Here is a 25,850-nt window from a genome sequence, read left to right as displayed (position 1 = left end):
TACTACTTGGGAATTAAAATGAGCACTTGTATTACTACACTGTTTCATTTATTACTAATTAAATATATTATCATTAACTTACTTTTCTTTACAGTTATTAATTACGTACGCATTTAATTTCCTTAAATTTGCTCGGGATAGTTTCCAACTATCATAATCATATTTACATTTTACTTTTCATTAGATTTGTTTTTCATAACATTACTAAAATTGATCGTATTTAGCATTTTGATAATGTTAACAAATAATTGCATTTGTTATTATAGATGAGGATAAAACATCCCGAAGCCAGTAAAACTTAATAACAAATAGTGAATCGAATGATAGATTTATTTTGGGTTTTAACATGTTTAATTACTTTTCTAAACACATTGTTATAATAAGTAAAAATGCTTAAAAACTTTATGTTATTTTTTCAAGGTATTTCGGTTAAACAGTAAATACTTGTGCTCGCTTCTGTTTGAATATTATTAGCTAGATTAGTAAATATTCATTGACTAATCTTTTTACAAGAAATTTCAAGCAAACATTTGTAGTATAAAGGGTTGAGTACGTTATAGGAACCTCATTTTGGAACCTCACCACGTCATAAAAACTCATGCAATCATGTCCAATTATATACCTTGATATTAACCCTGCATCGTAATTTCCATTGCATAAGATTGTGCTTTAAAATTGCTGTATTCAAGCACACCGCTCTTCCCTGTATGTTTTCCATAATCCATGTAGTGTATGACGACCATGATTTCCTAGCACTTATTTTAATAGTCCATTCTCACAGAAATCCATACGCACTGTATTAACCGATTTCATTGGTATTTCGTTTTATAGGACAATGTGAATACCTATTTCATTTTCCAAATGCTTGAAATAGGTGACAACTGAACTTTTCAGATGGGATCCTAGGAAATGTGGATATATTTTGGCACTGACCTATGTGTTTCTGCATTCTCACCTGTTACAGAGATGCCTCACATAAGCAATCATGGTTGAGGTACGATTTGTCTTAGACCTCTCTTTAAATACTCCTTGTGTCTGCAAGTGGTCAATATTATTTTCCTCTCCAATACATTAACTTAAGTACAGGGGTAACCCTCTCTTGGAAGTTCTAAATTCTCAATCTAAATACATCTTATATCCTAAATATATGGATATTTTGTGTCGGATAAGGATATTACATACCTTTCAAAGAAAAAAAGCGATAATTCTTCGGTGGCATTATACTACCTATGAATCACAAAATAATGTCAAAATGTAGTTCTGATATAAGTAATTCCACGACGGCTTTATATTGGCTGGTGACTTGCCGATTTGCGTATTTAAAATCCTTTTTAATACAACATACTCAAGCTTGTGTATTAGATTTATTTTTATATTAAAAGTAAATTGATATAGTATGTGTATATTTAGCAAAGACTGTTCTTTAACTAATTATTCAAATGCATGTTTCATCAAGGTCTCAACAGTGGCAGTTAAACATCAATGCGTTTATTACTGGAGAAAGCTGTATCTGACAAAAATTACTGACTTACCAAAGAAAGAAGACAAATGTGTACTTTGCAAGTAACGTCACCTTGCTTTATAATTAATTAATGTTTCATAAATGGTCAGGATTTAGGATTCAAATAGTGAGAGTTGACTGATTTTAGGTAACACTCAGTGCAATTTAAGTACAGTCATGTGAAAAAAGTTAGGACACCCTATGAAAGCCTGTGTATTTTTGTAACATTTTTGGATATATAGATATTTAATCTCAATTTTAACAATACTGAGAGATTAAAGTAATATAACTAAACAATTAAAACTGAAGAAAAGACTTTTCAAGACCTTCTGTAAATGTAATTCTACAAAAATGCATATTCTAACTGAGGAAAAAGTTAGGACACCCCCACATTTATTCCCACTTACACTTTATTACAACTCACACACAGGTGTATCACACCAAGTGCACATGATTAGAAGATCGTTACTCAGCATTTTGAATGAGGCTTGCCCTATTTAAACCTCAGACATTTAGTTTGGTGTGCTCCTGACTGTTGAAGTGAGAGTGAGCACCATGGTGAGAGCAAAAGAGCTGTCTGAGGCCTTCAGAAAGAAAATTGTAGCAGGTTATGAGTCTGGTAAGGGATTTAAAAAGATCCCAAAAAGATTTTGAAATCAGCCATTCCACTGTCCGGAAAATAGTCAACAAGTGGAGGGCTTTCAAAACAACTGCCAACATGCCCAGGTCTGGTCGTCCAAGCAAGTTCACTCCGAGAGCAGACCGCAGTATGTTAAAAGAGGTCTCCAAACACCCTAACATGTCATCACGGAACCTACAGCAGGCTCTGGCTACTGTTGATGTGAAAGTGCATGCCTCTACAATCAGAAAAAGACTGCACAAGTTTAGCTTGCATGGGAGGTGTGCAAGGAGGAAACCTTTGCTCTCTAAGAGAAACATCAAGGCCAGACTGAAGTTTGTCAGAGAGAATGTAGACAAAGACCAGGACTTCTGGAATAATGTTCTTTGGACAGATGAGTCCAAACTTGAATTATTTGGACACCAGAACAGAAGACATGTTTGGCGTAAACCAAATACAGCATTCCAGGAAAAGAACCTCATACCAACTATGAAGCATGGAGGTCGAAGTGTCATGGTTTGAGGCTGCTTTGCTGCAGCAGAACCTGAACAGCTCACAATCATAGAATCTACCATGAATTCTACTGTGTATCAGAGAGTGCTTGAGGATCATGTGAGACCATCTGTACGAAAATTAAAGCTGAAGCGGAGCTGGACCCTGCAACACGACAATGACCCAAAACATACCAGTAAATTCACCAAGGACTGGCTGAAAACTAAGAAATGAAGAGTCTTGGAATGACCGAGTCAAAGTCCAGATCTTAATCCCTTTGAGATGCTGTGGGGTAACTTGAAACGGGCTGTACATGCAAGAAACCCCTCAAACATCTCACAGCTGAAAGAATTCTGCATTGAGGAGTGGGGCAAACTTTCTTCAGACCGATGTCAGAGACTGGTAGATGGCTACAAGAAGCGTCTGACTGCAGTTATTTCAGCCAAAGGGGGTAACACTAGCTATTAGGCGGTAGGGTGTTCTAACTTTTCCTCAGTTAGAATATGCATTTTTGTAGAATTTCATTTACAGAAGATCTTGAAAAGTCTTTTCGTCAGGTTTAATTGTTTAGTTATATTCCTATAATCTCTCAGTATTGTTAAAATTGAGATTAAATATCTATATACCTAAAAATGTTACAAAAATACACAGGCTTTCATAGGGTGTCCTATCTTTTTCACATGACTGTAAGTACTACTCTATGTGTATACCTAAGTCAAAAGTTCACTTAGTTTGAAAACATGTTATTTATGTGTAGTTTTATAGGATGACGTATTCGCTAAACCTGCTGAAAAACATTATCAGGCCTTCTTTTGTCAATTATTTGAAGCTCTGATGGTTTAACAGTATTACAAAATATACAGAAGTACCACTCAAATGTTTATTACTTAGGACTTTATACACATGGTATCTTACCTTACTATCAAAGTAACAATGCCAAACGAATATACAAAAATATATGCTTCACCTTTGTATTGTTTGAGCTGGCATGTTACACAACCAAAAGTTCAACAGTTCTACCAGTCGCTTTAATTGTTTTGTATTGGTTAGATGCCCATTTTAAACACCTTATCATCGAAACATCTGTTATAAAGTACTAAACATGGTTCTCCGTATTCTTCTTTCAAGGAATTTTCTAATTAACTTTCTGAATCTTAAAGCTGTTTGTATATTTTCAAGTACAACCCTAAAATGTGGTCAACGAGATGAGATCTCGACTTTTCCAGATTCTCTACTTGAACTTAAACTCCAAGATAATACTATATTGATTATGTAACTTGGAGAACTACGTTGTCTTATTACAAGACTGGAACTGCAACATGAAGAATGTAACGAATGATGAGCTGCTAGATGTGACAGCACTAAATTCAGGGTACTCAAACTGAATTGTTCTCCTTTGACACTAAATTTAGGGTACTCAAACTGAATTGTTCTTCTTAATAACTGTTGTTATAACTCTTCGTAAAAGCTATAGTTGAACATAGACATGCATGTCTATTACTGTCTGACAGAACCACATGACAATGTTCTCCCTGTATTATATGAAAATGGTCATGTTTGGTGTTCACTAAGAAACGAGTTTTCCTCCTTAGCATTCTTTAGGTAGAACATTTGGCAGATCAATGTTTGTTATTCCTGTACATCAGTATAAGAAATGAAGAATGGCCGAATCATCCCAGAGTTTATTATGAACCACTTTCACAGCATGGAGTTTACAGTCTGGACTGTCTTTGTAGCACGCTTATTTGACTCACAATGATATGAGCTGTTAAATCTTTTATTCTCTGAAACGTGGATGGAGCATTGTAAAATCTAAATGGAATGACTAAAAACGTAAATGAGATTTTGCCTGTGAAAACAGCAATCTAAAGAAAAATGATCATTTAATTCCATCTGGCAGATTCCAGTTGCTTATGACACTTTTTTACCTTTTTGTGTGAAGTTGTTTGCGATGATACTATTTTGCCCACTTAAGTGTTACATAATGTAATGGATTTAGAAATTAACCTATTTTCTCTGTAAAAACAGGCAAATTTACACATTTTCATTTACATAAGGTCTGAAAAACAATAGATGAATTAAGATATACGTGTATTTATACTGAAGTTATATAAAAATGAACAGAAGTCTTTAGAAATGAGTAGTGTTTCGAGATTTGCGACTGTAATGTAAATCACTTTCACGTATCAGCCCCCAAACATAGTCTCCTATCATGTTTTCGTTATACGCTCCCAGGTCACAAAAGCAAAGTTTGAAGAGAAGAATAGGTCTTTTTCCATTTACTTCAGACATAATCAATTGGGAAATAACACTTTCTGCCCAGGTACAAAAACAAAGTAAAAATTTTGTTACATAATGTAATAACTACAGTGGTTTAACTGTGGCCAGTTTGAACCAGGAATGGATTTATTATATAATAAAGCTTATTAACACTCACAACTGATCCAGACTTTTCATGAAGACCGCCTCGAAGTGTATCACCATCTTAAACTAAATGGAGTGCAAGCCAGCTTTCACTTACTTAAATCTTAAGTTCATTATATTAAACTCATATATTGGAATAGTTTATTGTTCTAAAAACTTCTATGAATTTGTCAATTGTGAATTCTCTGATCTCAATGGATATAGCCAATATGCTTTGTTGTTAAAGAAACGGAGATCATTAATATACGCGATTACGTTCAATAGCTCTATGACAGTATATCTTAAACCCGACACACTCTTACTGTCGACTCAGTTCGATTACAATAGTAGTACAGTTTGTTATTTGCTCCTTAGAGTGATTCTCCTAAATATTTTGAACAACAAAGTAGCGTATATTCGGTAACTTGGGCTCTAGTCCAACCTTTTCATTTCATTACCTGGCTAAAATAATATCAGGATGACCACAACAAACATGAATACCTCAGAATGTTGGTTTGGCTATAAAGCTTTAGACCTAACAGTCATTGAGGGATCTTTTTTGTTTCACCGCACAATAAAACTTTACCTTGAAACAGTTTATAAAGAACAAGAAGGAAGAAGAAGTGAACATATGATGTAAAAATAATTTCTGCACCCAAATGATAACAAAAATTATGTGTCATCTTAGGTTAAATGCAAAAATCAAACAGGTTTATTATAATGCCATACTGTTAGCAAAGAAGTTTCAACTTCCCGTTTTTGATTATAATAGTGAAAAAGAAATATAAAATTTGTATAGAATACAAAAGTTATTTATTCAAAGCAGTTTTATTAACACGAAATAAAAAGTAATAGCGTGAAAATATATTCAATAGATAAGGTAAGTTTTGATCTGTCGAAAAAAACTCACATTTTTATAATACTTTTTCCAACAAAAAACAACAATATAAAATCATGCATAACATTGTCAACATGGTAACAGCTTGTAAAAATTTTATTCAATCTGGTATATACAAACAACATATTTCCACATATATTTTCCCTAAGAAATATAAACTAAAGTATTACTTCACTCTTTTTCAGTAGACTGTTGATTTAAATTGTCTTTTTGTATTTTACGTAACAAAGGTTGTGATATCCGATACTGATATATAGCGTATGAGAACAACTTACCCTTTCGCAGTCTGAGCTTAACTCTGGTAGGTTTTAGTTGTGCAGTTTCAGGTTTGTCGTTATTGCTATTTTCGCCATTATTTAGAGAAGGATCACTCTAATCAAGAAAATATATATTAATGATTGAGAAAAAATGCAAAACGTATGTTCAAATATTAGGTACTAATGGTATCTCTCCTCTAAATTTTGAAGATAATTAAGTAATATTGTTGTTTAATTACATTTAATTGATGTATTTTTCTCTATATGTGAAATGCTCTGGTAGTAGTGAAGTATAACCTTTGAAACTTATAGACTAATCTACAATAAAAAAATAAAGATTTATAACCCCAGTTGTTTCTTTGTAAATATATGATTTTAACACATTTCTAAATGATACAGAATGTAAAAAAAGACTTATGATAATAAACCGAAAGCGCCCCACAGCCCTGTAAAAAAATCTATATTTTTTTAAGCATATGAAATACAACAAAAATAATTACTTAGTTTTACTACTTCACAAACTTTTTAACAACGACTTTGTAGCAATGCTTCCATGATATCAGAAAATTTCAGTGGACAATGAAGACAGTATAGATCCCTTTCTTTTTCTTCACCTTTCCATAAAATGTTTTAGGTTAACGACTTTCGAGGACACACATAAGCAGACTAAAGTCACAAAAGACCAATGGAACTACATCTGGGTACTTGACAGATATGTGACCAAATGGTATTGTTATGATGCAAGTTTCTTCAGCCATTCTTCTCACCACAATAGACATTGACTTCGAGGCATGCTTGAAAGCCTGTGGACTTTTGGATTTTAAGTTTTCATCAGTTCTAAATTCTTTCTCATTATTTTACTAGCAACATAAGAAACATGCTAAATTAGGGATGGCTAGCGCAGATAACCCTCGTATAGCTTTGCGCAAAATTCAAAACAAACCAAATCATTTACCATTACTACCGTATTCTGTAAATAATGTGAAAATGGAGGTTATAGATCTTTATAAACCCATATATACTAGTATACATATACTGTATATAGAAATAAAATGAGTATAGTTGGCTTAATGTTGTTTCTATACTAAGAGTTTTGCCAAAAGTTGGCATCGGATGATAAAAAATATCATTATAGAGCTTAGTTGCCTCAAACTTACAAACATTGAAATATTATCAAGTTCTGTATTAGGCAAACAAAGAAAATAAATCAGTTGTTTCATACGCTCAAATTCTACTAAGAAGAATTGGGAAAACAAATTATTTGAATTTGCATCACACACTGCACCTATAAAATTCTCTTCCACATAAAAGAATTTAAAATAGACAGTGGTAGAAGCATAATGACACCAGGGTTTTGAAATTTTTAAAGAACAAATACATGTGAAAGCGAGTCATGAGCTAGAAATGCTGTTGCTCGGCTTAAAAAAAAAACGGATAAGGCAGTGAAAATGTAATACAACGAATATTGCATTTCATTTAATGCTTATCATGAAAAATTATAGCAACGAAATGTATTGTGTGTTTGTTGAGAACGCACCCAAGAGGTACAGCAGCATGTCTGAAGATATACAAGACTAGAAATCGGTTTTTATATTCGTGGTGGACAGAGCAAAGATAACCAGCCCCTTTTGTAGATTTGTGCTTAACTTCAAACAAACAAACAAACATTGTTGAGAAAGTGTTATTTTCTATTATTCCCTTAACTCAATATTAACTGGAATATTTTGCACATATACACGTATTGTCAAATAAGTTTTCATAAAACACAAAGTTATTATTCAGTGACGTTTAGCCTATTTCTATTTATTCAGCAGGATAACCTGATCACCTAAATCTTTATTTAACTGATTTTAACTACTTTAAATTAGACATTGTTGATATGGTTTCTTTTTACGGTTTGTTTGAACTATTTTTCCAGGTTGAACTCACACTCTATATTTAATCAGAGTTGATTACACGGAGTTCTGTACTTATTCTGGTAGTTAACATAATAACGATACACATTTTAAAATTGAAAATTAAAATATTAATAAATTGTGCATCAAAAATTATAAATATTACTGAGTATAATTTTTTTTGCTTTGTTTGATCTTAAGCATAATATTAGACCAGAAAATGTTGTGTAGACCAGAAGGAACGAATTTTAAATTTTAGCGTTAAAAGTCCTCAAGCTCACCGCTGAGCCATCGAGGAGCGGAACCATTACTACCGTATTCTGTAAATAATGTGAAAATGGAGGTTATAAATCTTTATAAACCCATAGATAGCCTTTTGTATAGTTGTGTGATGACAAGAGAAAACATGAAAAATATATTAACTTGTTAAAATAAATTGCAGGAAAAATTAGTTGAAGTATGGCCACAGAAAGAAAATAAGTATCTTGAATAATTTAACGATACTTGAATAAACACAATTGCACAGTTAGCTTTAGAATAAAATATTTCATACGTATTAACTTTGAAATATATGAAACAAACCTCAGGGATAAATGTCGAGTGTTGGGGGTTGATGACGTCTTCCTTTCGACAGTGATCAAGGTTTTCCTTAGGAACACATCTTTCAGAGATCGACTGCTGAAAATATAAAATGTTAAACAAAAAAAATAACTCTTTCGGACCATTACCTAATAACTGAAAGATATTTACAAAAGAAACGAGGAAGGAGTTACATTATATTACCAGAATTAAAATATGCGCAAAACAAATGCTCTATATTCTGGATGAACATTATTCCAAAAAATGAGTTATTGATGTTATGTCCATTCAGTGTTATGGTATTTTCATCTAAAGTCAGTTAGAATTAAATATATATTTGAGCCTACGGAACTAGTTTTTGTCAGATTAAAGAGTTAACATAATAACAATAGATATTTTAAAATTAAAAATTAAAATTTCAATAAATCGTGTACTAAAATCATAAAAATTATTGAATATAGAGTCTTTGTTTTGCTTGATTGTAAGCACAAAACTACACTGCTTGCTCCATTACTTCAGTGATCCTGTATAAGATGTTGCATGGTAACATTTATAAGAATTAGTTTGCTGATAATACTCTGACAAACTGTATAACATAGTATCCACATAGTTGACATAGAGTACCTGATGATACAGGCTGGATCAATTTATTACCTTTTTCTGACGGTCACAATAAAATCATTTGTATTAGAACTGGTAAATACAAAGAACCTGAAGATTTAATTAGAAATTTAATCCGACTCATATCCTATACTTGATTATAGTTCGTTCACTAGAAAAGTAAGTATCAATTGAAAAATAGGATATTCTATATCATTCGATCAAGCATTATTTGTAATACTCGGATTTGTAAATAATCGTATAATATCATAACCCACTATAGTCCCATATATTGTTAATATGCGTAAAGGATTTTATTTGCTCTATGTTTACTCAGATATTATGGAAGCTAATATCTTTGGAGCCGTACATGTGCCACCTATAAGAATCGTTCAAGTTAAAGGTCAGGATCAGGACATGAATACTAAAACGTTTACGAAACCTCAATACAGACAGCCCCGGCCAGATTGGTTAAGGCGTTCGACTCGTAATCTATGAGTCGCGGGTTCGAATCCCCGTCATACCAAACATGTTCGTCTTTTAGCAGTGGGGGTGTTATAATATGACGATCAATCCCACTATTCGTTGGTAAAAGAGTAGCTCAAGATTTGGCGGTGGGTGGTGATGACCAGCTGCCCTACCTATAGTCTTCAATGCTAAATTAGGGACGGCTAGCGCAGATAGTCCTCGTATGGCTTTGCGCAAAATTCAAAAAACAAACAAACAATACAGACCTGTCTGAAAAAGAGATTTCAGACTACTGCGATACATATATATACGAGGAACATATACCATTTGAACACAGGAAAGTCATTACTACTCTTAACTCCCGTCATCGTCATGAGTGTATCTAACAATAACGACCGGTGGATTTATGACACATATTATGATTACCAGGTGGCAAATAAAGTGCCATATTTTGCAGGTAGTCAGTGGAAGCGAGGTCACGGTTTGGGAGATGTTTCAAGCAATCTATTTCGTTCAGCCATACCTTTTCTAAACCCAAAAGTGACTTTAAAAAACAGGCAGTTCAATCAGGTATAGATTTAGCATCAGATGTCATATAAGGAAAATATTTTGTTGATACTGGAAAATTACAAGAAATACAAGGATCTCAGAATCTTGCTAGAGAAGTTCCACAGAATGAAAAGAAGATACGGAAAGGTCTTATGTTCAGAATATCTAAAGCTAAGAGACGAATAACATCGACTCCAGACTTTTTGAAGAAATAATCATGACTCTCCTACCACATTAAAAGTCTCGTCAGCGTACAAAGTTTGAGCCAGACTTATTTTTTCTTTCTTCCACATAAACAATGATTAAAGAAATTCAGTAGGATGAATATTATCTTCTACCTTCAGTGACCGAAAGAGGACCTATAGAATTGTCTATATCAGTATCAGGAGATGAATATCTAGCTAAATCCAGCCCAATCATATCTGCATGTAAAGACGAAGATTATCAAGCCTGATGGTACCGATATAAAACAGGACGAAAATACCTCTGTACCTGTCAGCTTGTTACTTCATTCTCTATTTTCTCAAATAGATGTACACCTTAATGAACCATATTGATCTGCGTGTGGACAATATTGTATATATTATACTTTTTATCGTTGTAGACGAGTCAAAATGATTGTTTGTTTGTTGTAATTTCGCGCAAAGCTATTCAAGGGCTATCTGCGCTAGTCGTCCCTAATTTTGCAGTGTAAAGCTAGAGAGATGGCAGCTAGTTATCACCACCCACTGCCAACTCTTGAGCTACTCTTTTACCACCGAATAGTTGGATTGATCGTTACATTATAACGTCCCCCCGGCTGAAAGGGTGAGCATGTTTGGTGTGACGGGGATTCGAACCCGCGACCCTCGGATTACGAGTCGAGTGCCTTAACCACCTGGCCATGCCACCCCGAGTCAAAATAAAATTTGGTATCTAAATTTGGATTCCAGAAAGTTATTACTGATATGCTTATTCATGTTGTTGTAAAACATTTTCATGTAAATGTGTCCTTAATAGATATGCCTTTTTATATAGATCAGATTGTAAAATCTTTAATGTGAGGAAAAAATTTCTTAAAAATAATCATTTTGTCCAGATTTTTTATTATAATAATATTACAGAAATATGTAATCAGTTAGGTAAGTTTTAGGACGAATTAATTAATAAATTCTTGTTAAGACTTGTATTTTATGAGTCATTCTCATCTTCATGATACTATTACGTAATCATTTATTATGATGACCCAGCAACACACATCGTCATAGTAAAACATGGTACTATAGCGTCGTTATCTTTGATGAATATAAACATGTTGTGCTCTCAGGCGATAAAATACGCCAACATATCGACCTAACAATGCCTTCCTATCGACTCTCCCCTGGTGGCAAACGTTCGATCTATAATCTTGTCATCTTCTATTATGACAGCATCCTGGTCGCACCAAACATGCTCGCCCTTTCAGCCGTGGGGGCGTTATTATGTTACGATCAATCCCACTATTCGTTGGTAAAGAGTTGGCGGTGGGTGGTGATGACTAGCTGCCTTCCCTCTAGTCAGTCTTACACTGCTAAATTATGGACAGCTAGCGCAGATAGCCCTCGAGTAGATTTGCACGAAATTCAAAACAAACAAACAAACAAACAAACTTTTTTATTATGGCAGCCTTTTTCTTGGCACGCATGTGACGTCATCTTGCGGTAGGCTGAAGTTGTCCCTTACTACTGATGTTTAGCTACAAACAAATATTGTTCTACCATTGATCCACATGCATGAAGATTTATGCCTATACTATGAACAGCTCTAGTGAAGATATTTGTTTTTCCTCTGCTGTACTTTTCCATTTGGTTTAATGATATAACGTAAAAGATTAGCAATATTTCTTTACAAGTTCCTTTTGGCAACGATCTAACAACAACTACGTTTCTCGCAAGTAATAAGTCTATAAGCATTTCACAAAGATTTTATTTGAGTTTATGCTGCATTCAAACGACAACAATTTTTAAAAAAGCTAGCTTACAACACGTGATGTAAGGTATATTAACTAATAAGAAATTAAATTATTTTAAGTCACCTGTTATAATAAATATGTGAGCAAAACATTTTACATATAAAAACATATAGAAGATAGATCCTCACCTCCTGTTTACACCAGGCACATTCCGGTAGTTGAATACATTCACCGCAGGTAGTAGCTGTGGTGCATATGGTGACCTTAATTTTTTCAACATCTGCAAAATTGATATAATTTATTTCATTACACCTTACTGTGATAAATTGCTTCAGAATCATTGTTTTCTTTGGTTTTTAAACTTGAGGTTTTGTTGTTTCTTACCTCTTTAGCTGTTTGAAAGGCTAGTGTGATTAACACCTTTTACACAAAAAAAAGAATAAGACAGACTAAATTAAGTGAGGTCAGAGGAGATGCCAAGATCTGATCATCCAGTTATGCTAGTTTATAAACAAAGAAAGCTGTAAATTTAGAACACTAACTTTATATAATAACGTTTTTTTTTAGAAATTTTAGTAATTATTTCTCTCTTTTTTATTTTTATGTCTAACATGGCTAAGTGGTTAGGACTCTTGACACCTACTCTGTGGGCCGCTGGTTCAAATCAACGTCCCACCAACCATGCTCGCCCTTTCGGCTGTGGGGACGTTATAAGTTACGATTAATCCCGCTCAAAACAAATTTTTATTCTTTATAGTTTTCTGTGTTATTAATTTTCTTGATAGATTAGAAGATGCTTGAGAATGAACTATCTTAACACAAACTGTTTTTCAGAGTTTTATCAAGTCCTTGTTCTGGTTAGTGCTTGCTTATATTAAACGTCTCGTGCTGGTTTTCATTAGTCTACCCTATTTGTATTACGATTCTTACAATTTTATCTTTTCTTCTAAGCTACTTTTCTTCCAAATTTAATCATCAGTGAAGTTTGAACCTTGGTGCAGAATCTTTTCTTTTAAGATGTTCAAATATCCTTGCCCATGTGGATTATATAGAAACAGTACTCCGAGACCAGTTCTTTTAAACTAATCTAATCGAATATCGGTCGTCCAAAGTCATCATGTAAACAGCTCTACCCAGACTGATTGAATAAAGAAAATTTCGGTTTTATTTTTTATTTATAGATTTTCTAAATGTTTGTTTTATGTTAGTATGTTTCATATTTTACGTTCTGCTCATTTGAATTTATCATTTAAACTGCAGGAAAATATCTGCAATATGACTTCATTTTGACTCGTTACTGTTTAGTCAATTTATATTATTTTGGTTCACCAAAAGATATTCACCCATTTTGAAATTCTTCAAGGAGTCACAAAGTTAAAGAATAAAAGCACTACAATGACACCAACTCTCCATATGGTTTAAGTTGCAAAAACACAGCTGAAGCTATTTTTACGTTACACCAGATGTCACATTCATCAACTGCAACAAACCAGAATTGAACATGATGGTTTATGTTGTTTACTTTGCCAGATTATATCATAATATCTAGCAGTAGTAATTGATGCTTCTGCACTTGTATTGTGTATTCATACAGTAGTTGAATCTTTTAAAATTAAGCTTGCGTATTTTTAATCAGAGCAGTTGCTTTAAAGAATACCGATTTCAAAACATAGTTATATTTTTCTGTCAACTGATGCCGCAAAAACAGTTAATATCGAGTGCTTAGAATAGAACTGTATTGATGAACTTTTGTTTCGTTTTATGGAAATCGCATGAAATTCTCGAGATTTAATGGCACAATGCCCGAATGTCAGTGTGACATCACAACTGTTACATAAAACAATGATTTCATTAGATATTCTCTGTAAATGTAAAATTACATATAATACTGTTTATCATTATTGTGAATTTACAATATATCTTCAGGAAATCTGGCAAGCTTTTAGTAAAACAAACAAAAACAACCAGCATTTCCCTTGTGCGCACATAAAAAGTTTTTCAATAAAATATTTCTGCTAAAGGTTTATTTGTGGATTTGAAAGCCCTTATTGAGTCTTAAGCTGTTAGAATATTTATTTTGTTGCCTAATGTGAGTTATCATGTAATATATTTTTAAAAATTAAAGCTACTTTAAACATTATTTTTATAATCATCTGGATCTTAAATATCGGTAATATAATACGTAAGTGTGGTCATATTCTTTTAATTTACAATTAATTGTATTTGGGAATACCTTTGGACTCCACGCAGTGCAGAAACAAGTGTTGGATAAAGATGTATTTTAAAATGATAGGAATCCACATTCTCCTTGGGTCTGTAATAAATAAAAGAAAATAAATACACAAACATAGATAAAAAACAAAGTAGGTTCTCTCTTATGCATTTAATCATCATTTGCTCAAAAAATAAGGTTCTTAGTATTGTACAAAAAATGAACAATTTACAATTATATAAAATGTTCTAAATATTTAGGACGAAACTAATTTTAGCACAACGCATAAAAGAAAAACGTTGTTCAATATTATTCTTGCATTTAACATAAAGAGATGATACTTTTTCTCATAACTCCTTCATTACCAGTAGGTCTATTTTAAATACTATTTCATTTTATATTTACTTCTAGCTCAGTTCTATACAGCTTAGTTTACGTTAATTCTATCTTTCATATTGTACTTTTCGGTTTACCCTTACAATAATTGTCACTAAAGATTTTGTTTGTTTCTTTAGTATTTTTGCTTCTACACTTAACTAATTGGACACTTTTTGCTCTATGTATGTTGAGGACTTAACCAGCTGTTAGGTAATTAATTTTTATTAAGAATACTATCCTTTTAGTTTGACAAACTATTTTTTTGGTGTGACTAGGACTATGTCCAAACGAATGTGTGCAGAGTTAGATGATTATAATGTATCGCTTCTTTCGAGTTTTTGTTTCTTTTATGTGTAACTTGGAAACTGTTTTAGGAGGACATTCGTTGAGAAAAAAATATGTATACATTAGTCTAAGGCTAATATTCCTCTGCACAAAATACATACAAACAGTGAAGGAATTCACAGAACCTCTGGACTTAGACAAGGATTGTTCTTCATTACCCTACCAAAAGCTCTATACGTTCTCTATCCACACTTCAGTTAAGATAAGTGAGTAGTAATTTGGATTTTTCGGAGCTGGTAATAACATTAGCCAGGTCTAATTTTTTGTGGTGGACGAGATATCACCAGTGAAAAGGTAATGTCCTGACATGAAACCATATGGCAAAATGAAACTTTCTGAGGCAGCCTACTCAGTGCTTCAAGATCCATCTCCCAATGTTTATAACTACCTCAGGCTGAAAAGGTATATGTAATAGGTACACTCTACTAACTGGAAAACTGCATTGCAGATGGTGCAGAAGATATGAAACGTTGGACGAATTGGATTTGGATAATCATTATCACGACTCTATCTCCTTACTCACATTAGTTCAGCTGGTCAATGTAGACAGAACGATAATGTTGAAAGACTGACCCTCTTTACCTAGACAGATACTGGCGGGGTGAAATCAATACATTTAACTTCAGATAGAAACAAAAGGACACTTTTGAAAAGCGTCTGCTTATGAATATTAAAGTGGAATGAATTTGGCATACAGTTAGTAGAGATAAGTTATACTTACTGAACTTGCTAGAATTGCAGCATGGACAAACTTGCTTAAATTCACAACTAAAAATAATGTTGAAATTTTCTGTGTCATCATATCTGTATTTTGTGTCCGACTTTTTAAAGGTAGCTACACTACGTTCTGTACTTACTAATAAAAATTATTTTCTATATGCTGACGACTGTAAACGTCTATTCCAGTTACTGAAAGAAATTTTATCTAGTCACTGGGATTAAACTAATCAAAATAAGACTATTTGAATTGGTGCCCCTTTGTTACCCGTGGTGGGCAAAGCACAGATAGTCCATTGTGTAGCTTTGTGCTTAATTTCAAACAAACAATCAAACTATTTGAACTGGATACACATGTTGCTCATAATGAGACTAAAGTAGAACTATCACAGAAGCAAAATGGTGTGAAGAATGTAATCACATATAGTATTTATACTATGATTAGTGTTAAAAATTAGTATTGTGCAACAAAGAAAGAACTGCTTATAATATTATAATCTGGAAAGATTTACAATATAAGGGTGGCCCATTAATAAATAAATATGGATAAGCCTTTAAGGAAGTAAAATAAACAATTACTTATTTTATATCAACACCACAAGAGTGCAACTTCATTAAAAAACGTCATTTAGACGAATAGCATGAAAAAGACTTTCCTACTTCTTAATGAGACCATCGGAAAGCACACCAGTTTTACTGCCGTGATCAAATGTCTTCTTATAAAGTTCCTCTATTATCTCCAATTACTTTTATAGTTTCACCAAGGGAGTAAATATCTCAAAACAAAACTTCTCAGGCCTTAGGATATCTACCTGTGGTACGTGAGCATGCATACTACATTTGGCCCCTCTAGTTTCAAACGCGATGCCCCAAACATCCTGATAAGAATCAAAGATAAAATACAAGATTAAGATTCAGTGTCCCTGAAAAACTACTTCTAGAACGCCACAATATTTGGGTTGCCTTCTGTTTTATCCCAAGTTGGTATGGGGAAATGTAATGGACAAAAACACTACATGCTACTTCGAGTTGCCTGCCAAGACTGGTCTTGAAAGCTTTAAAACCGTGGGAGGATTTCATTGACAAACAAGTTTACAAGCAAATAAAGTAAATTAATATATGATATATCCATAATTACAAAATTCTGATTAATTTCATAATGCTGTAGTGAAAGTAAAATTTGTAAGAGTGACATACAAATTCCATGCAAAATAATATGATGGAAAAAGTCTTGCTGTCAAAAATAGCACCGAGAACAGTAGCTGAAGGGTTCACATTGAATTTTGGTGCTGTTTTATGTTCACTATATACCGACCATAGCGTGAAAAATGGTAACCTCTGATAACTGTATGAAAAATTGGAGTTAAGGGGATCTCTACAATTTTTATAATCCAAAATAGTACAGAACATGTACTGTGATGCAACTACTGGTTCTAATGACTCTGAATATATTCTGCAAACGTTACATTGCATGCAAGTTGAAATAACATACTGAGACAATTCTTCAGTTTTTATTCCTGTAAGGATGTTAAAATGGTGGTATAGACACTGTACTGTATATGGTTATGAGAGAAGGACTGGATAGACAAGGAGAGACTGTGGCAGAGAATTTCGTATTCTCCAGTGTAGCAGGTAACCCTAGATATTGCTGAATCCCTTTCTGAAATAATAATACAAACTCTGTGTGTCTTAAGCAAAATCGATTATTTAATCAAGCTGACACATATCCACTTACTGAGTCATCAGTGCAGTTTATGGTGACGAGTAAGTGTAGAAGTCTATATCCCATTTCATAGTAACTGAAGAAAGACTCGCAGATCAGGAAGTGAATTTTAACAAGATCGATTGTCTGACTGAACAAATTATGCAGCCCGTTAAGTAAATGACTGATACATATACGAACCTGATTGGAATGGTTACCTATTATGTATTACTATTACATAAAGGGTAACAATAGAAGACAGTCTACGACTGTCCTCAAAACTTCCTGATGCTCATATGAGTAGCTAAACTTTTAATGGTTAAAATGCATGGGCTACAACTTACTGTAAGTATTCTACAATTCAGGAATCATTTGGGAGGGAGTGAGATCGCTATTGGATTTTACTCATGAGAATGCACAATAAGTGAGGAGAGTAACTGAAGAAAAACATATAAAACCAAGTAATGCTTCTGTTTCTATTAAAGTGACAGAGTATATATTCTTGACAAATCATAAATTATACTTCCCCGTGTTTCAAAGTTTCATTTTATCTATACTGTAACACTTAAATTTGTTAGTTCAGTAAAGCATTAAATATATTTTTACAAATGAACTGAGTTTATAACGAAAGTTTGTGTACATTTTTTGTATTAGGTAGAGTTCAATGGTAAATATATCAATTTTTCCTATGTAGTGTTGACAATTATATTAGTTAAAGGATCTTTAATTATAAATCAAGTGATTATGCAAAATATTCCTTCATGTCTTATAAATCCAACACGTTTTAGTGTTAATCATTACAAAATATACTTTACAATAACAATGTAACTCATAAAATCACAGATTTGATAAGTATCACACATACTGAAACATTTAATAACAAAACATAAATTATTAGATATACTAATATACTACTTTATATTAGTTTAAAAAATACTGGATTATCTCATTTAAATTAGGTTTCATACAATTTTTGTACATTTCTACACATTGTTCATGTTATTATTTGTTCACTTCAGTTAGTCTACATTTTTCATGCAAATACTGTAATTAATTTGTGCAAGAATATGTAAAGAAACAGAATTTATAACGAGAGATTTTAATACATTTTGCTAAATATATTTTACTACATAAATAAGTGAAAGATTTAGACAAGTGCATTATAGTCAACCATAAATTATTTTGTGACACCAGCAATATTATTTTTCACACTATACATTCAATACAAATTAAACGTGTAAGATTTCAGTTTGTAGGATCAGAACAACTGGTTCATCGATTATTTTACTTTTCAAAACAGATATGTTTCTCACACTGATTTTAAAACAATTTTATGGTAATAGATTATGCTTTACGTATAAATCACTTATACTTTATAGACAAATCATCAGACATATTAAAGTTGTCAGTTATAAATCGGTGTTCTGTGATTTTCTAGTAAAATATTTACATTTCAAGCAGATATTGATATATGTAAAATAAATCTCAGACATAGCAAGTATCGCTCACACTGAAACATTTATTAACAAAGCTTTAAGATACACTAATATACTATTTATTAAAGCTAAAAATGTCGGATTGTTTCCTTTTTATTAGCTTTCATACAAGTTTTATGCATATCTATATTATGGTCATATTACTATTTGTTAATTTCAGCTCACTATGTACAATGTTAATATAGTTTGTAAACAAATATGTTAGTGTACATTTCTTGTATGTTGCTTAGTTCAACATACTTTACAACAAAAGTATTCTATTCTCATCACTCTTTGAGATTAAATTGTTCCAAGCATATAGAAACTGATCAACTGTTCACACAGGGTAAGCCTACAAATACTATATAAAATATAACTTATGCTCATTTTACCCTGATAATTCACTAAGAAAATTCTTGTTCAAAATAAAGATCAAATGTCGTATAATTATGTGTCTAACTTAATTTCTTATGATAAACTAGACCTCATGAATATCAGTTTTTGACAAGTGTATTTGAACATTTAATACAAATTTATAATTATACTTCTTATATAAACTTATGTTTCATCATATCCCAATATTTTTAAACAGGTACCATTAATATATGCAAATAAACTTACAAACTTAACGGGTACCACATAAACTGAAACATGCATTAACAAAATTTCAAAGGTACACAAGAGCTATCTGCGCTAGCCGTCCATAATTTAGCAGTGTAAGAGAAGATGGAACGCAGCTAGCCCAAGAGCTGGCTACTCTTTTACCAACAAATAATGGACATGTTTGATATGACAAGGATTCGAACCCGCGACCCTCAGATTACGACTCGAGTTCTTTAACCACCTGGCTATGCCGGGCCAGGATCAACCTGTTGCCAGCTGTCGGCTACAGAACAGTCTTGCAGAGTATGTACGGAGTATGGAGTATATATAGTTACAAAACTACAAAATGGCTTAAACTAAACTTATAAATTGTAAATCAATTAAATCTGGCTGTAGGACCTTACTTTTTCTCTTGACCGTAATGGCTAAACTATAAAGACGGGTCCAATGTATCTTGTCTTGACTTTGTACCCACCCTTGGAAAAAGTTATGCGAGCACCCATGCATTTCGAGTGGGTAGTTTTTACGGAGGAAAGGCTTAATTTACTGTAATATATTAGAGTGGCACAAATAAGTAATAAGTTAGACATTTCTTTCCAAAATTATGTATTATCAGCAGCTAACCTTCATCTCCAACAAATAATTATCTAGGTTATAGCACAGAATTACTTTGGGTTCTCTACTATTCAGTTCATTTTTATTGTTATAATGTCGAGATAAATGAATGTATAATAGAAACAGCAACTCAATTTCCATCATGCAATGCACTAGATTAAATAATCTTTAAAAAAGAGTACAGTAATATTATCTTACATACTGAGTATAACCAGTGTAACAAGAAAACATAACTTTATTCCTATTTTCAAACCAATTAATAAAAACAAAACAAAACTTCTTGATATTAAACAAAAAAGAGAGACATTCTATATATATATATATGAAAAAGGTATATATCAAATTAAATGTGAATGCAATAAAAATACATATTTCTCAAAATAAACGTAATTAGAAATATATTCATAATGGTTACATACGTAATACACAAATGTTCATTTCTTCTCTTATTAAACATTGTCAATGCAAGTCACTCAATAGGCATTGCTTTATTGGCGCTTGTATATATAATGTTAAAATAGGAAAAAAATTTCAGACGACGTTAAAATGAATACACAATTAACAACATTTTTATTTAAGGCCAATCAATGGCCTTTAAATGTTGGCTCTGCATATTTTGACTTTTTGCACGTCATCATCAGGAATCAATTTGCAAGACGTGTCATATTTATACATTTGACATTATTATTCATGTGACCTGTGTGTGGCTTTACTATTACTGCATAATTCTTAATAGATGTCCCGCCATACTCTTATACAAATATTCGCTGGACCTTCGTTTCTATTTAATAACTCATGATTTTTTTTTGAAAATTTATTATTTGTAAAGGTTTATGGATATTATTGGCTCCGATATCTTCTGGTTAATTACCTTTTTTCCAACAATTTCTTGTGTTGTCTTTTTTTTAAAAAAAAACTCTACTATGACCGAATTTTCAGAATTTACATTTTTTACACATCCCGTATGTTCTGCTAAACGATATTTTAAATTATGTTTTATCTATCCAATATAAGCACTTCCATAATCAATTTTAGAAATTCCATCTTTTTCCGTTAACTGTACATTATCTTTAGTTTTATCAAAATGTGTTTTATATTTGGAATAAATATTTCTCATGAAAGATTAAGGAAGCAATATTTTAAATATTGCAAATAAAGAAGATTTGCTGAACGTAAATTGAGTAAACATATGTTTAGTAGATAAGAGCTATGAACTTTCTATAATTATTTAATAACTATGACCCTCTTAAGGCAATCAAATGTCTCATCATCTAATTAGTGAGGCGCATAAAGACTAACGAGATTCTTACTCATCCCTAACTACTATATAGTGAAACTAGATCCAAGGAAACGGGCTTGAAGAAATCATACCAAACGATAAATTTAAGAATCTGGAACACAGAGAAGAAAAATGTACATTTTTTTAAATAACTTTAGTTATTTCAATATTGTATATTAATATACGAAATTTAAAGAAAACTGGGATAAGGTAAAATATTTTTAGCAGAGGTATTGCTTGATTTAGATATTATAATGTTGAGAGAAATTAATATTTTTAAAGAAGGTGTCACTTTTAACATACCATATTTCGAAAAGTTTGCACAAAATGTCTACAGTTATGAAGGCAGAGGCCTTGTTCCTTTTTATAAAAATGACATAATATTTCAGTTAATAATTAACAATATAAAACCTACTAAAGTGTTAATTTTAAATATATCCAAAGGTTCTCTAATAATTTATATAATTGTTATATATATATTAATATATAACTCTCAGTACAAAATATAAAATCTTCTAATACAAATACGAATAATGTTTTGTATAATTTACAAAATCATCTTAAATTATTTTAATAAAAACAGAAATATTTTAATTATACTTGACAGCGGCCCGGCATGGCCAAGCGCGTTAAGGCGTGCGACTCGTAATCTGAGGGTCGTGGGTTCGCATCCCCGTCGCGCCAAACATGCTCGCCCTCCCAGCCGTGGGGGCGTTATAATGTGACGGTCAATCCCACTATTCGTTGGTAAAAGAGTAGCCCAAGAGTTGGCGGTGGGTGGTGATGACTAGCTGCCTTCCCTCTAGTCTTACACTGCTAAATTAGGGACGGCTAGCACATAGCCCTCGAGTAGCTTTGTGCGAAATTCGAAAACAAACAAATATACTTGACATTACCAAAGGTGTTATGGATGGCAACAAATGTAGTGTTCAAAGAATAACAAATAGTTTGGATCAACATATAAATGTTATAAAAGAGATGAAACTGTAAATAAGAGATTGACTCAATCATATTTAGATCATATCATTACATATTTTAAAAGTAACTGTGTTGTTTCAGTTGTTGATAAAATCAAAATCAGATAATTACTCTGTTATGACTTTAATTGATATTGAATATTAGAATAACAGAAAATGAATATAACATTTGTGAAGTTGAAACGAAATGTTATAAAGAAATAAATTTCTAAAAGTGTCTGGTACGAATTAACGAGGAATATTAGTAGCTCTCAACCATTATACACTATAATATTTACAACATTTCACACAGTTTACTATTAACGAAAAAATAAAATAATAGATCGAGAATAGATTGCTGATGAAATAAAACTGTTTATTAAAGAGAGTGATGAACTGTGGATAATTTATAAAACTAATCCAACAAACTGCAAATTACAGGTGAAATTATGTGAAAGTAAAAAGAAGTAACAAATAAAATAAAATTACAGAAAATTAATGCTATCTTACAAAGCTTTATAATAACAAAAATAATGAGTGAAACATGGGAAATTATTAATGAATTGATAGAAGATATTATAAATAAGTAACATTTGGTCACTATTGAATATATAGTAGAAACATATAATAATTATTATGTAGATTTAATACAAACATTTTTAGAAAATCTATATCTTAATACTAGTAATTATTTTCAAACTATATTTCTATTTTTCTTATTTTCCAAATAGTAATAGCAATAACATAATAAAAATTATTAATAAAATGGATATTAAAAAGACTCGTTGAGTAGATAAAATATCTTTGAGAAATACAAAGTATTCAATAGTTATTTCTTTGATACACTGATTAAAATATTCACTATAATTTATGAATTATTAATTATACCCTATCAATTAAAAATACCTGTTATAAGATCTATCTATAAAAATGGTGAAAATATATGTTTTCAAATTATTGATCGACTGTATTTTACCAATGATTTAGAAAACATGGGAAGATATCTTGCTAATATTGTACCAAAATATTATAAAATATAAAATTATGTCCCCAACACAATATTGTTATCAAAAAAGGTGAAAGTACAATTACGATATTGGACGATTTTTTCAGAGGAAATAAACAAATTGTTAAATAATGGCAAAATTGTTATTGGATTTGTCTAATGCCTTTGATACTTATAGATCATTAACTGTTAAGTAATTATGTTGCAAAATATAGGAAAAAATAAGATGTTATAATGGTTTAAATATTATACAAATGATATTATACAAAGGACTATCTGTGCTCTGCCCACAATGGATATCGAAACTCGGTTCTTAGCGGTGAGAGTCAGCAGACATTCCGCTGTGCTAGTTGGGGTGTGATTTGTTTAAGTTATGCCAATATACTATTCTAATAAAGCACTTAATTTCTAACGCCTTTTAAAAGTAGAATAGGTTTTGATAAAAATACTAGACAAAAAGTTAGATTATTGTGAATTACCTGAAGATAAAATAACTATATTTATAATAACGTTATAAACTATTATATGTGCAATTAAGAACATTAAAAATGAACATATATTATTTACATCATATGATATTATTGTATTTTATGAGTATTTTGTCATCAACTTCAATTTTTATTTAAAATGAACATTTCTCGCGGACAAGATTGAAGCTTCGCTCGACAAAATGTTGCCGAGCGAAGCTGGTTTAAATACGGGGTAGAATGTGTGTTGTTTTTTAAACATTTTAAATAAACTAGTACTTTAAACTTGGAACATACAGTAAAACTAAACATTTTCTTTTAATTTTATCATAAAGAGGTTTTATACTAATACTTTCATCCGTTATCATCACAGCAGTAAGATTCTCAACTACCCTATCAACAGTATTTGGGTTGAATTCCTTTTCAACTGCTATATATTTCATAGTAGCGACTCATTTTTTAATTTCTATTATTTTGTATACCACTGCAAAATTCTGTGAACAAAAGTATAAAATGCAAACTTTATGTGTAACATTATTCCTCGTGTGGTGACATAAGAACAGAAAGATATTTCCGATAAATTGATGTTTCTAAATTACCTTGTTCATGTCTTTTTACCAATACTTTAATAAAAGATAAACTTTTTTTTTTCAGTTTTATAGGCTAATTGTATAAATTATTGTATGCTATTCAAACAGCATATAAAGTTAGTTGATGCCTTATTATTATATCTAAACAATATTTTGAGCCATTTTTAGATTTTGCTTCAAATCCATCCATATATAAGTCACGTAAGAGCTACTGTAGGAAATAAGAATTTTTAAGGGTAACAGGCCTCAGACAGTGAAAGGCAGTAGGAGTTGATACGTTGCGAGTGTGAGCACTCAGCTCCGTACCATTAACTGATTTTCCATGATTATTGACTAGTTTGACAGCGATTGGATTTTGTTTGGTGAATGGAATATCCCCAACTCATTTCGGTGCTATTACCACAAGCAATAACCGTAACGACTTTAAGGTGACTACATGGATTAACAATGGATCTTGGAAAAATTTTTGAAGCTTATTCTATATTAAATTAATTATTGTTTTATAGTGGTGATTTTAGTCACCTATTGACAATTAATGTAATTAATATAAATAACAGAACTGAAGATATTTATTTCATCATACATGTTGTTAGACGTACATCATTTTGCGTTGTTAGACTCAACTACTTATTTGAGTGGAGCTTCGATAGATGAAAATAAGAAAAATAAAAATAAAACACTTTTTTTAGCATTTAGTATGGAAAATGAGAACACTATGAAATTAGCCTAAATACTTGCTGGTCAAAGGTTTAAGACAATACAGAAATAAGCGTTAATCGGTAAACACGTAACAAAATTTAGTCATTTATGTTCAAGAATTAGCCTTGTCAACATCTCCCACTTCCATCTTTGAACGTGGCAGAATTGTCGAACTGCAAAAGCAAGGTGTCTCTCAACGCACCATCGCTGGTGAGACTGGGCGTAGTAAAACTGCTGTTGCAAATTTCCTAAAAGACTCTGAGAGATACGGAACGAGAATTTCAAGTGGTCAGCCCAAGAAAATTTCGCAGGCGTTGAGCAGGAGGATTCGGCGGGTTGTCCAGCAGGACACCAGCCAATCGTCTAACCAGATTAAGGCCCTTACGGACGCAGAATGCAGTCAGAACAAAAACCGTAAACATCTTCAAAAGCCCCGTCTCCTTCCACATCACGAAACAGCTCGATTAAACTTTGCTGAGAAGTACCAAACATGGGACGTAAAAAAGTGGACGAAGGTTTTGTTCTCTGATGAGAATAAAGTTAACCTGGATGGTGCAGATGGCTTCCAACGTTACTGGCACGATAAGAATATCCCACCGGAGACATTTTCTACAC

At 32.0% G+C, this 25,850-nt stretch overlaps 1 protein-coding gene across 5 annotated transcripts in view; it reads right to left on the bottom strand.

Moving 5' to 3' along the window:
• LOC143230328 (integrin beta-PS-like) overlaps window positions 1-25,850 on the bottom strand; it is an 88,940-nt gene that overhangs the window by 51,377 nt on the left and 11,713 nt on the right. For 4 of the 5 annotated variants that reach the window (XM_076463686.1, XM_076463682.1, XM_076463685.1 and 1 more), the window contains exons 2-5: window positions 14,425-14,505; window positions 12,380-12,471; window positions 8,648-8,743; window positions 6,189-6,285 (exon numbers count right to left, since the gene is read on the bottom strand). In XM_076463686.1, the coding sequence (XP_076319801.1) occupies window positions 6,189-6,285; window positions 8,648-8,743; window positions 12,380-12,471; window positions 14,425-14,505 (366 nt within the window). The remainder of the gene's footprint in view (window positions 1-6,188; window positions 6,286-8,647; window positions 8,744-12,379; window positions 12,472-14,424; window positions 14,506-25,850) is intronic. The other variant, XM_076463684.1, reaches the window with a different exon arrangement.

The sequence above is a fragment of the Tachypleus tridentatus genome, chromosome 10 (assembly GCF_004210375.1).
Source record: "Tachypleus tridentatus isolate NWPU-2018 chromosome 10, ASM421037v1, whole genome shotgun sequence".
In the NCBI taxonomy this organism is placed as follows: Eukaryota; Metazoa; Arthropoda; class Merostomata; order Xiphosura; family Limulidae; genus Tachypleus; species Tachypleus tridentatus.
Note: the sequence above shows the minus strand (reverse complement) of the source record. Positions and strands in the feature narration are given on the sequence as shown.